The sequence below is a fragment of the Ostrinia furnacalis genome, unplaced genomic scaffold (genome assembly GCF_004193835.3).
Source record: "Ostrinia furnacalis isolate ACB-3 unplaced genomic scaffold, ASM419383v2 OfSCF0525, whole genome shotgun sequence".
NCBI classification, from domain to species: Eukaryota; Metazoa; Arthropoda; class Insecta; order Lepidoptera; family Crambidae; genus Ostrinia; species Ostrinia furnacalis.
In genome coordinates this window covers 1-14,369 of record NW_021130764.1, presented here as the reverse complement: position 1 = coordinate 14,369, position 14,369 = coordinate 1, and the positions used below count along the sequence as shown (strand labels likewise).

Below are 14,369 nucleotides of genomic sequence, written 5' to 3'. Positions count from 1 at the left end.
TAATTATTAAAAGCAAAGTAGAAAGAAGAAAATAATAATGCTTACTTCAAGGCTTTTTTGGTCGTAGGCATCTGTCGCCCTGCTTTCGCTCTATTTTCGAGTATTTGTCTGCAAGAAGTTTGGGTAACGAGGTTAGAGGTAGGTACTTTTTAGAAGTGCATCATTCATATCCATGCTCAGATGAATCACAATTTATTTGTTACATTTAATGGTCAGCGAGACCATTGCCTCTACATTCTTAGGGCCCACCTTTTAGAAGAAGATAGAATGTTCCCATCCCCTAATGGCCCTAGCAGTCATGAGCGTAGTCTTCACGAACTGAGAGGGGTATTCTGGTTCAGTTTCCGTGTCAAGACTAAGACCCAGGACATTCACTCTCTGGTGGTGCTTTGGTGTTTGTATAACCGAATAACTGCTAAAATCGTCACATGACTGTAATGGTTGGCAACACTGCGGTGGCCATATTAATAACAATGCTGATGTTATTATTAAAAATTGGGGTTTTATTCTTCTTATTTCTTACACCACAACTTGTACAACAATGTCTGTCTTTCGCTTTTGGTTTTCCATTCAATATGGCCGCCGCAGTGTTGCCAACCATTACAATGACATTATCTTGTAAACTTAGCCTTACTTGAGCAGCTTCACGCTGATCTGAGCGCTGGGCAGGCGCGCCTCCACGGGGTTGGTGATGACGAGCACGGCGTCCTCGTCGAGCAGCGAGCTGGATGTGGTGTTGTCGGCCTCCTCGTACATCTCGTCCGAGTCGATGTCGTAGTAGAACTCGTTGGGGTGGTTCTGTGAAGAGAATAGTGGAGAGAAGATATTGGAAAGAAATTGTAGTGTTTGTATCTACGTAGGCTGTCTCACGCTCACAAGTGAAAGGCAGTCACGTGATATCGTTGTGAGTGAAACGAGTCAGTCGTACGGCAGACGCCGGCGAGGGCAGACGTGCCGCAGTGAGACGCTTGGTGTGACGGTGAGCCAGTGAATAGTGCACATTTAGGTACATTACCAAAATGAATGGAGGATTAACATTTTGTTTGAGAGGAGTTTGATGTGCTCCTGAGAACATACGCCACGAATGGAAAGTTGTGTGTATGTACCTTACCTTCCTATCAACCTAGGCTCTCATGCTGGCATCTCGCTTTGTTGAGAGTCTCTTGGAACGGAACCAACTATCCTGGCTAGGCGACCTGTAGGTACATTCTTTCTTGGCTCCGCCCCAGGCTACGACTCAATGGTAGCAGCATAACTTCAAGAGGTCAGTGGAAAAATACTTTAAATGAACCTTCATTAACCAATCATACCTTGCTCAAGCTAGGGAAAAACTTGTAGCTTTGCGCCTTGCTTATGAACCGCCTGGTCATCGGCTGCAGCATGCGCCGCAGCGCGCGCCGCGCTGGCGCCGTTTGCTGGCTCTGCCTCATGAGCGTCAGCAGACGTAGCACGGAGTTGAAGTCCCATTCGGATGAGTCCACGAAGCCTGGCTCTTTCTGCACTATGGATGCTAGAGAAATACCATTAAATACACCAGTCAAAATATCCGTGGTCCGTATAGTGATCGTTAGCGACCCTTAGAAATCGATTACTGTTCTACAGTAAGTAGGTGAAAAAAAATTAAGATACTTAAAGATGAATTAATTATTTTCTTAAAATAAGGATCCTTATATCTATCTCATTTATTTCACTTTTTGTTGTTTGCCTTAATGGTTTACTGAAATAAGTTAGTTCTTCCATAACAGGTGACTTAGATAAGGTCATAGCTCACTTATCAACCCGGAAAAAGATCAACACTGTATCGTGTTTTACCACGCCGTCAACCAAGATGAAGAGTTTACGTTACGGTTCGCGTAAGTGTACTGAAGAATACTGACCGCCTCGAGTTGATACGGTTACAGCCCATTTCCGGATTGATAAGTTTGCTTCGTCCTATAAATCGACGGTTACCTTTAATCTTAATCGGAGCCACCTCGTTGAGCTCATCCAGGAACTTAGTCTTGTGGTACTGCACCAGCCGACCGAGCCAGCCTGTCTGGAACCAGGTGCTCCCAACCGCCGTCAGGCTCACGCAGAGACATGTAAAAGTCTAGGAACGTAGAGAGGGCCGTAAACGTAGTTACCTACAATCCGGTCAAGCTGGCAGCCGTGACGTCACATCGACGCTTTGGCACAAACGTGACGAACGCAGAAATGTATGTGCGGGTGAGTGCGAGGTGCGCAAATAATTTGACTGGGTTGTACAAGGGGGTTGAAAATGTCCCGAATTTACTTAGGAAAACGGACTGTACGAATACCTATCACAGAATAGTACTAATGCAGTCATCTAAACCATGTAGCGATAGTTACAGTACAGTAACAGTACGGCTAGCACGAAAAACTTTAGAGTTCAAATCGTTTGCGTACTCGAATCGCCATCAAAAGATTTAGTAAGAAAACTATAAACAGCGCCCTTGTGAACGTGTCGTAAAGTGAACTTAGTATGAGATGTGGTTGCACGAAACTTATTTTGAGAATCAAAATTGTCACGTTATCGTTTAATTCGAAGGTTGAGGTTCGAATTTTATCGAATACGCAAACGATTCGAAGACGAAAGTTGTTCATGATAGAGGTACCGAAACAAGATAGATTGTGAACGATGGCCCTGGGTGCCCTGACTAAAATACAACGTAATTGACAACGTCATTTGAGAGAAAATAATTCAAGATTTAAACTTACCAATAAATTATTCATTTTACTTAAACCTTAACATTGAGATATAAAAGCTATTTATCTATGAAACACAGAAATAATAATGCTTTAATATCACCCATTTTAATTACATGCAATAATAAATAATAAGTACCCATTTTAATGACACGTTATCAATGTAATTTTCTGCGTATTAACAAATTAAATTACATTTTTGTAAAAGTAGTAAGTATTGTATAATTTAGCAGTATAAGTATTGGGTTAGGTTTCCTCTATGCGTTAGGTAGGCTGGCAGTGGGCAGCGCAGCGCCACAATACAAACATAAACATCAATAAAATAAAATGTAATCATTTAAATAAACTGTTCATAAAAATGTATGTCGCGGTAGCGCAGCCATGCCTTTTTTGAGCAAAATATTGTATTGAAGACTGAGGATGCTTCATTGGCAACGAAACGGTGTAGAGTTTAGAGCAGTTACAAAACGCAAGCAACGTCAAAAAATTTGACATTGACATTTCCCGCAGGGGACGTATGTATTACTTTTCTCTATGGGGGACGTGGTCGGTCGGATCGACGGATTTTGCTGAAATTAATTCGAAATCAATTAATTTTGTTAAAATTTTATCACAAAGGTGTTTTTATTTAAAATTTTAATAGCTTTCTAATATTTGACAATCAATCAGTGTAGTGTAAGAGTTACAAATGACGTGAAATTATAGTTTCGAATTCATCTAAGTACTCAGATGTAAACAAAGAGATTTTTATGCGAAAAAATGCGATTAGAGATTAGTACAACTAGTGGGCGTTAATGAGTAGCCTTTTAGTAGGGTTTGTTAAGCATTTTCGACGAAAAAAGCGAGTCAAAATGAGTGGAGTGAGTCGCGATGCGCCCGTGGGGGTCCAGTGTCTTCAGAGCCTGAGTGGTTCCCTATTCCCTCGCCTTCAGTTCAACAGGCTACTATTGTAAGTTTTTTTTAAATTATTTTTTTTAATTGCGGCCAAGGCTATGGCATTCACGCTTGAGATGAATCATTGAATTTATGCATGAATTAATTGCAAACAACATTTGTTTGTAATTACTTTACAATAAAGCCTTGTGCATTTACTGAGTTATCACCAAGTTACAATATTGTTAGTCACCATTATCAAGGTTATCGTTGGCCAATTACACTGGTCAACAAAATTTTAACTTTTTCTTGCCACACGGACTTTTTTGACATTTTTTACTTTAATTGGTGATTGTAAGAAAAAATAAACTGTTAAAAAAAATTTGCTAGACAAGGATTTTATTCTATTGAGTAATTTAAAATGTTAGGAAAAAACACAGATCTCGTAAATAAAGTTATTTTTTTTTATAAATGACTTAATAATCTAAGATTTTCGTAAATATTTAGCTTCTGGTAGGTCCCTTTTAACTGTCCAGCAGTAATCTATTAACATATTTGGGCTCCATTTGCCCTGGTACCGCATTTCCATATTAGAAATGTCCTGATAGAATCTCTCACCGTGCTCGTCTCTGTCAGCCCCTAAATTGTCAGAAAAAGATCCAGGTGCGAGTCTAAAAAATGGATCTTAAGTGGCATGTTGCAACCCAATGCTTGATATGACAATAATAGCTCGCTAACCAACTCTCTGTAGCTGTCACTCTTGTGGTTACCCAAAAAATTGCAACAACGTTTTTAAAAGCCTTCCATGTAGATTTTTTTAAATTGCTTAATTTTTCTTCAAATCTTGAATCTTTTATTAACTTTCTAATTTAAGGGCCAACAAAAATATCTTTGCATCACTTATTTTAAGGACAACACATTGACCTGAAGTGGACGGTTGTGAATTGTCGTTCTCAACAGATGTAGTTGCAACTGGTATTCGTTCTGCCAATTTTTTAAAATGAGAGACTGGTCTTATAGCTGAAGGTAAAGTTATGGGTAAATAACTGTGTTTTTTTTCTTGTAATTTATACCTTTTATGTCAGTGAGACAAAAATAGCAATGAGAAACGTGATCTCGCTGTTCAGTCCATATCATGGGTCCAGCAAACGGCATAGGTCGTGCAGCTTTGTTCCAGACATGAGAGGACGTTAGGCAACAGATATGAGGGCCCAGGATTTGTCATGATGGGCGACAGAAAAACCAAAACATTGATGATAACACTCCAACACAAGATTCGTAAAATTTCGTCGTTGTTTTTTTAATATAAGTTCTCCGCAGACATAACAAAAAGAGTTAGGATCATTATTATACTTCCACTACATGTTCACAGGGTTAATAAATCCAAAAAAGTGTTCAACTTCAACGACAAATATTTCTATAACGATTTACTTGTAAGCATTTCTGTTAATTTACTGCCGTAGTACTAGTTATGAGTATTACCGTATCACAACAAATATGAGGCTAATTGACATATGGCAACTGTGTTTTAATAATGCGGGTAGATTGATAAAACAAAATTAGCTATCAAAGTTCGTGTGGCAAAACTAGTGTTGACCAGTGTTATTAAGTCTAATTAAAATTAATAGAAATTAAGTCAAAATAGGTACCTAATTTAAATATTTTATTTAAATTTTAGTTTTAAATACTTTTACTACAACTACTACTAATTTTATCATTCTAATATGTGAGCTATTTTCGAGCATAACTCTAGAATAGTAACATACATAAAAGAGAAAGTATCTATTGAAAAGTAAAGGTCAAAAGTTAAGATTTCTACAAACACTACGTACAGCTAAAAGCAAACATAAAAGGTGAAAGAATCACTAAAAGGTGGTAGATTATTAAGTGACCCTTATGGTAACACATAACAGGAACTTTGTTTTCATAGGGCTCACTTAAAAATTAGGGATTGATGGTGAAAACGAGCGTTAGTCTGTATTTTATATCAAAACAAAAGCTTTTTGAGTCAGCAGATAGCTGATAATACAAGACAACAACAATAACAACGTACGAGAAAGTAAACATTTGCAGATTTAGGTTCTCGTATAATAAAAATTGTGCAAACAGAATTCACTGCTGTTTAATTAAGTTTGTGGACATGATATTATAATTTCAGCTTCTTATCAAACTCGTTTCCGTTTATTTTTACTATCACATACGAATCATGCTATCATGTAGGTACGTCTGATATTATCTTAACAATGCTATTTATTGTTTTACTTTTATAAATTGACTCATAATTACATTACAACAAACATACAAAATATGTAATACATTTTAAACTTGTATGAAATACACATACCTAGTTACAGAGCTGTTAGCAAATGTCTGTCTAACATATAGTGCAGAATATTTAAGAACTAGACATTTAACTAGAAATAGCTAATTTCTTATCAGTGATGTCATTCAATTTGTTTTTACTGTATGGCAAAAGCATAATGAATGTGGATTTTAATTGATTTTCACACGCCGCGTGCGTAAACTCAAAAAGTACTAAACTGATTGTCATTAGGTTTTTAAGAACAAAGTAAATCACGAGAAAGATGAAGAAATGCGTAGGATATTTTTTTTATCCCGGTTTTTGAAACGATAAGAATAACTGTGATAAACCGATATTCAAGCACGTGAAGCCGCGGGCGCAAGCTAGAATCAAAAGAAACGCATCAAATACATTAATTTACCACTTATTGTATTAGAAAAGATACGGGTCCCATAAAAGAACGACGCTATAAATTCGGCGGCATAATGTCATCAGTGCAAAGGCCTTTCTCCCCTACAAACAAAGGTCATACAGATGAATTTCGTTCACAACAATGTCATACAATCAGTGTTGTTGCAGAATAGCATTCATTTCAAGCATGATAAGACTCAAATTTCGCTTAGCTGGATGTACACTCAGCGTCATATAGTTCGTTTGTAACACCCAAAGTGATGATCGTTGGGACAGAAAAGTTCTAGAGTGGCGACCACGGGCCGGTAGACGTAGTGTGGGCAGGCCCCCCACTAGGTGGACCGACGATCTGGTGAAGGTCGCGGGAGGTGCCTGGATGCGGACGGCGCAGGACCGGTCGTTGAGGAAATCCTTGGAGGAGGCTTTTGTCCAGCAGTGGACGTCATTTGGCTGAGACGAACGAACAAACCCAAGTCACGAACTTCTTCTCTTCGTGTCGACAACAAACCTACACAGTGTCAGCCCAAAACTCCGCCACAAGAGTGGCGTTGTCAGCAGCACTCATCAAATCCTCCTGAGTGCAGTTGTAGGGCACTCAGGGCACGACATCAGAGCCCCGATTACGGTAATTTTTAACGTTTCCAATCCAGACGCGCTTCATCGATTCTGCGATACGATTGGTCAAAACAGCTGACGTACGCTGTTTTGATCATTACGCTGACCTTAATCGGGGCTCAGGTGCTTCATCGACTGGGGAACAAAACCGAACTATTTGATGCTGACTGTACCTTAATGTTATTGCACCGTGACTCGTGCGGGTCGTGATTCGTTGAACTGAATGATTCAGAGATCAATTTACAGTCAATATCAATTGAAACATTGTTATTGATCAAATTATAGTGTGTTCTTGTTACGTCGACATAAAACCATACAAAGAAGGGTCGCCCATCTCAGCCCCGATTCGAACCCGCGACCTCCTCTGGGGTCCAATACGAACCACTACAGGTATTATGCATGAAGGTATCTTTTATTTTTTCGGGGACAAATGCATTGAATTGCATATAGGGTTGCCAGGCGTCCGGATAAAGTCGGACATAGTTAGGCTTTTTGATTGGATAACGCGCCAGGCCGAGCGTTATCCAATCAAAAAATTATGAAGCGCAGATCAAGACTTTGGGCAACCGATGATTATATTACTCACTCATGAGCTATGACACTAATGTTACACGTCCGGCTTTTAGGGTAAAATGTCCGGCCAAATGAAGTAAGACAGAGTCCGGCTTTTGTGTTTTTGGACCTGGCAACCCTAATTGCATACCTACCCTGCGGGGACAGGGTTACATCATTGTGTTCGCAATCAAATAAACGCCAAAACGAAGTACTTGAGTGTACCAACAAGAAGCAGTAGAGACTAAAGAACGTTTGATTTGATTTGTATTATCGTCCCCAGGTACCAATCATGCGTGCTGATGCTGACATTCTTCACGTACATGACGTACCACCTCACCCGCAAGCCGATCTCCGTCGTCAAGAGTGTTCTGCACCGCAACTGCAGTGGGTTCGTGCCACCGCCAGGAGTCGACCCGGCGGATGACAACTGGTGCGACTGGCCGCCCTTTAGTAAGTTTATTCGTTCATTCTTCCTACGTGATGTGCAAGCTTTGGTCGTTCATTCTTCCCACCTGACGCCTAATTCCCACCTGACGCGCAAGCTTTGTTCGTTCATTCTTCCCACCTGATGCGCATACCTCGTTGGTTCATTCTTCTTCCTACCTAACGCGCAAGTCTCGTTCGTTCGTTCATTCTTCCCACTTCACGAGCAAGCCTCGGTCGTTAATTCTTCCCACCTGTCGCGCAAGCCTCGTTCATTCATTCTTACCACCTGTCGCGCAAGCCTCGTTCGTTCAATCTTCCCACCTAATGTACAAGCCTTGGTTGTTCATTCTTCCCACCTGAGTCCTGACGCCCAAGACTCGTTCATTCGTTCATTATTCCCATCTGACGAGCAAGCCTTGTTCGTTCATTCTTCCTACCTGATTTGCAAGCATTGTTAGTTCATTCTTCCCACCTGACCATCTCCGTGGTCAAGAGTGTTCTGCACCGCAACTGCAGTGGGTTCGTGCCTCCGCCGGGAGTCGATCCTGCGGATGGCAATTGGTGCGACTAGCCGCCTTTCAGTGAGTTAATTAATATCTTATTTAAGTTTCATCGAAATCCGTTTAGTAGTTTTTGCGTGAAAGAGTAATAAACATCTGTCCATACTCACCACATCTTTAAACGTACATAAAACACACCATTTACAATTCAACAACAGCTGGACAGATTTTGATGAGATTGGATATCTCTATACCGCTAATAACTGATACCCTGGATTAACATAAAGGCGACTTTTTACCCGGCTACCTAAAAAAGGGGGGTTGTGTTTTAAGATACTTTATGGTTTTTTTTTGTCGGACGTTTGGTGTAGTGGTTTAAAACGGACTACTATTCCGGAGGTTGCGGGTTCGATTCCCGCACAGTACAAACATTTGTGTGCATGAACATATTTGTTTGTATTGGACTGGGTGTTTTCTATGTATACTATATGTATGTATTTCCATAAAAAAAGTATTTAAGTATGTTTATATCCGTTGTCTAGTACCCATAGTACAAGCTTTGCTTAGTTTGGGACTAGAAGCGCAGTGTAAAATGTTCAAGGATATTTATTTATTATTATTTATTTATTTTACACCGCCATTTTCAGTAATCATCATGAAAATGAAAAATGAAAATGTTTTATTTTATAAATAAAGTTGATCATCACACACATGTCACAAACAAATTCAAACAATTAACTTGTATTTAAAAGGAATTTTCTTCTAAGTTTTTTTAAGAGTGACGCAAGTTTGTCAACCAATTCACAGGAGTTTAAGTAAGATGAGATTGATGTCCTGGCTGGGGTCATTTTGACCAATACCAGTTAGGGTCCAAAAAGGGGAGTCAAATTTGCTACATCAGTGGGGTGAAGTGACATCACTTCGCAGTCCTGTTACAACGTGCCGGTTACAACTTTGATCCACCGCAAGGGCATCCCCATCCGATCAGCCACAAGTGGTTTCACCTCTTGATTAGGATTGAGGGAGTGTTCTCACCTCGTTCCTACCTCCTCAGCGCGCGAGCAAGCCGGGGCTAACATACTCACAGCGCGGTAGGGGAGAATCAGGGCAGCTCCCCCCCATCACTGCACTACTGTGTAGCAACGGACTCCCGATGGAACTTGAAATCTAGTTTTATATATACTTAGCGGGACCAAAAACTTCGTCACCGCGATTCAGGATTCGTGTGAGAAAGAATTAATGTGCGAGTTAGAAAAAAGTCCTTGTGCTTTTATTTTGGTTTTGCTGTGTATTACAAACACCCTGGGCGTCGTGGCTATTATTTAAAATTTGCAATTTATTATTAACATTGATAAATCGTAATTAATAAAGATTATTTTCATTAGATGTAACGTTTTTAGGGCGCGGTAAAGGGAACAACGCCATCGCTTGGCAACCTAAGGAAACTAACTAATAATGCGAATTTTACAATGCTTTTTTTTACGTCGATAAAATTACTCACTTTAACTTAATTTTTCGAAACAAAAAATATATAATATTTATTTTATTGTGTTTGTACAATAAAACAATGTATTTGAATGTATTTATAGATAAGTAGTAATTAAATATTTAAATAAATAAATATCCTTGGACATTGTACACTGCGCCATCTAGTCCTAACTATGCAAAACTTGCAAAGAGTACCCAGACAACAGATAATAAACAAACATACATAAATACTTTTTATGTAAAAACACCAAGATCAATGCAAAAACATAAGTTCATTCATAAACTTACAAATGTTTGTATTGTTCGGGGATCGAACCCGCGACCTCATGTACGCAAATCACACCTAACACTCAGCATCGCAGTCCAGCTATCGGTCGGTATTCCTAGGTAAAAATTAATTCAAATTCAAATAATTGATTTATAATTGATTGCTATTTGGGACATGTTAAGTGCCCTGGAAAGGGGCTACGTATTGAATAAACTATTTGATTTGATTTGACAGTGTTTATAACATAAAATAATATTGTTTATTATTTGTTCACAGACACGACAGACGCGAACACACTGCTAGGCGCTCTGGACTCAGCATTCTTGTTCTCCTATGCGGGCGCCATGTTTGTTTCTGGTAAGTAATGTAATGTTACACTGTTTTGTTACAATGTTACAATACACAATTCACTTTGACACGGAAACATCGATTTGACTTGAACCGAGAGACGCGGGCGAACCCCGCCGCCGCTCGACTATTGTGGTGAGCGATGAGCCCATTCATGACACAAGCATATTTAGCTTAGTACGAGGGGCTAACTTGGCTTCAAAATAAAACAATATTTAGTCCAATCATTACAGAATCAAGGCTGTTAAATTGAATCGAGTTTTGAGCATTTTTTTTTAATGCTAGACAAGGTAGCAGGTATTTGACCTCAATCGCACCTGATGTTAATGTTGGAAAGTTAGAAACTTTTTGGTTAAACGCAAGCATATTTGAATATTTGAATTTGGCACTCCGCTGTCAATGTAAGGTTTCCAGACTTCTGGATCAATCACTCGATCTCATGTAGTCTCTGTGTGCTGTATGTTCTAAAATAAATCCGTGGTAATCTTCGTGGTCTTTTCCTTCTTACGCTCCAAACTCCAACATGGTAGCAGAGCGTAGTTACAAGAAGTGAAAAGCGCTCATATTTCCGCGAGATTGGTCATACATCGCGCACTTGGAATTATTACCGTACCGGAAGCAGCGAACGGTATTCAAGATGGCTTCGATGGGATTCGGTCAGAATTGCATTGAGAGACTAAAGGGGGCAGAAAATTACTCCACGTGGAAGTTCTCGATGCGAATGGTGCTAATCCATGAAGAGTTGTGGGACTGCGTAGAAGCGGTGGCCGACGAGGACAACAAGAAGAAGGATGATAAGGCCTTAGCGCGCATCGCGCTGTCCGTGGCGCCGACCATAATCCCGCATATACGCACTGCCAAAAGTGCCCACGAAGCGTGGACAATACTACAGAAAACGTATGAGGGACGTGGTCTGAGCAGGAGATTGGGCTTGCTGCGGAGTCTCTTCAATACGAAATTATCGGAGTGTAGCTCAATGGAAGNCTCGTATCGTAGTTTATTCAAAAATATGCCTACATTTTAATCGACTTGCACTTACAGGTTTAAGATTTAGGATTATCTGTGATTTAGGTTTAGGTTTTTTGTTGCATTCGTTTGCGCGTCACTCGCGATAATAATAGCACCTACCTATTTATTTACGAGTAATAATACCGTGCTGGCACAAAATATACCTAGGTAGCAAAATATTATTTACTTATTTAATTATTATTTTACTAATGTTTTATTCCTTCTCTCTCTCTATTTATCGTCGCCGAACACGTAGAATTTCGTCCAATGACACCATGCTACCCATCCTTATCACTCGCGCGTAATTGTATTGCTGTCGCGCTCGCTCACTTACTGTGACGGCCCGTCCCCGTCGTACGGGCTCGGCGACCGGACTATAGCATCATTTTCGATTCACTTACACGTGCTGCGTGAATGGCTGGCATGCATACCTACTAAGTATATTGACGTTACTGGGATCGGGAGTAGCCCCAATGGATGGGTACCTGCCTACCAAGCTTGTTTTCATTTAGCGCGCGACACTGGTCTTTTTAAATAAGTAGGTAGATAAGATTAATAATTCCTAAATTAATCGTGTGCGTTACATCAGCGACATGGTGACCCTGGTCGGGATGTGCTTATGTGGAGGGGTTGGTGCCTTGTAGAGGTGGGCGCCGCTAAAAAATTGGTCGGCGGCGGCGCGCCGATTTTTTTACTTCGGCGGCGGCGGCGTCGGCGGCGTGACCTTGTTTGACCTTTATTCATTAGGTATTTTTTTTAAATCGGCTTTTTTAGTATCTTTCACCAAGACAAATCAGGTGGATTGCAGTTGGTTGGGGTTTGACACGATAGAGCCACTGGCGCAATGGTTTACCCTAGCAAATTAGCTCATTTGATCATAGATACTTTGATATTTGAATAGCGGGCTTGGCTGAGATCAGGTTTTCGTGTATTTCCTAAAGGCCAGCGTACCAATGTGCCGATAAAAGTACCCTTAACATGTATTTTTGAACTCTTTGGAGGCACATAGTTAATGTTGGATTAGCTGACTGTCGGTCGAATATATGTTCAGATCTGTTTTATTTATATTAATATGGTCTTTCCGTGTCATCCTACGGTCCAGGTTTTTAATGCAGGTTTATTGCAGCAATGTGTCGAGGTCTAGATTGGCCAGGAGATAAGTTTCACGTCTTAAATGATAACATGGTGAGACTTCGGGGCTTGCTTACATGCGCCACTTGGTCAGCCAAGCATTAGTGGCATTTAGCTGACTTTGCAACAGTCTATTCGCTTTAAGATCACAGTTACATTTGAGGAAAGCCGCAGCTTTCTGGTGTCTGGGCTACTTTACTAGTAAATGTTATAGAGTACCGGACCAAGTATAGAGTCCTGGGGTACTCCAGCTCTGCAGCTAAAAGAGAAAATTTTGTCAAGGAGTTTGATTTAAAACTGTCTGTCACTGAGATAAGACTCCATCAGCAAGTAGTAGAAGTTCGCTGGAAGGTACTTTTTAATTTCATAGAGCAGTCATTTATGCTAAACCCAGCTGAAGCCGCAGCGAAACCAGACGTACAGGATTCTTTCTTTTCCAAACATTGTACTGATTGTGGTTGGTTTCTGGCAAAATTTATGGTCGGATATACTATATTACATGGGTCATACTTAGGCATGGGAAAAAAACGAGCAAGAATGATCCTTTTCCATAATTTTAACAATACAAATGTCAGATTAATTGAGCTATTAGAAGGAGAATTCGTAAGGCCACTTGCCAGCCTTATGGATCATTTCCAAAGTTAAGAGACTTGCAAGATTCTCACTCAGTGTGTCATTGTCAAGACCATGGAGTTCATGGTGATCAGATCAAATGCAGGTGCTTTCACGAGGGTCTATTTTGGCTATTTCTTTAGGTTAGCCATCTCTCTTAGCGTTCGTTCGTTCATTTCAGTTGAAAGTCGTCCACTGCTGGACAAAGGCCTCCCCTCAACGATTTCCACAAAGACTGTTCCTGCACCGCTCGCATCCAGGCACCTCCTGTGACCTTCACCAAATCGTCGGTCCACCTAGTGGGAGGCCTGCCCACGCTACGTCTTCAGACTCGTGGTCGCCACTTCAGAACTTTCCTGCCCCAGCGGCCATCAGCTCTACGAGCTATGTGCCCCGTCTACTGCAACTTGATTTTAGCGATTCTGCGGGCTATGTCAGTCACTTTGGTTTTGCGGGTAAGCGGAAACATGGCGGACAATTCCTCAGATAGTCAAAGGTACAAAGATGTCCAGTACGTCTAAGATGCGCGTCGTGATAACTTTTATGGACGTCAAATTGTATGGGCAAAATCGATAAAATAGCGTGATAACCGCTTATCGCGCCGCGCATCTTAGGCCTACAGAAGCAGCATAATATGAAAAGATGCAAAATGGGCCCTCTCAAATCACAATGGGAAGGTTTGGCTGCACAGCGCCTAGAATGGCGGGAGATTGTGAAGAGGCGAATCCGCGAGTTCAAGGAGCAGCGCACAACTGAACTCGACGCGAAACGCGATGATGTAAATCCCGTCCATCTGCCGCCATTCACTATAATTATGTTGGCGGCGTGAGAACACTGAGGGAGGTACTTTGTTACCTTCCAGAGGTTGTGGTTCTTATTTGTATTCCGAGACATACTTGCAAATCTCTGTATGAGTTATTCGCTTAAAGTATAATCCAATACTGTGGGTTATCTGCCAGACGAAGGCGGCGATTTTTTTCTTGACAGCAAGAGGGACCGGCGCCTCTCGCGATCAATTATTTACTAGGCCAAGCAGCAACTTGAATAATGTACTGGATTAACTGTTAATATAGATAGTATTAAGTTATTCAATCTATTTATTAGTATATCAACGGTATTAAGTTCA

General features: G+C 40.6%; 2 protein-coding genes across 2 annotated transcripts; one reads left to right on the top strand and one right to left on the bottom strand.

The window, feature by feature from the left end:
• Window positions 1–45: 45 nt before the first annotated feature.
• Window positions 46–2,733, bottom strand: LOC114366058 (uncharacterized; the record flags this gene model as incomplete). Its single annotated transcript, XM_028322823.1, has 5 exons — window positions 2,719–2,733; window positions 1,951–2,089; window positions 1,311–1,510; window positions 635–798; window positions 46–108 (listed from the first exon to the last, which is right to left on the bottom strand). Coding segments are annotated over exons 1-5 (581 nt in total), but the record flags the coding sequence as incomplete, so codon positions are not given.
• A 516-nt stretch (window positions 2,734–3,249) lies between these two features.
• LOC114366057 (uncharacterized) lies at window positions 3,250–11,355 on the top strand (the record flags this gene model as incomplete). Its single annotated transcript, XM_028322822.1, has 4 exons — window positions 3,250–3,655; window positions 7,743–7,912; window positions 10,421–10,501; window positions 11,068–11,355. Coding segments are annotated over exons 1-4 (694 nt in total), but the record flags the coding sequence as incomplete, so codon positions are not given.
• Window positions 11,356–14,369: the final 3,014 nt, after the last annotated feature.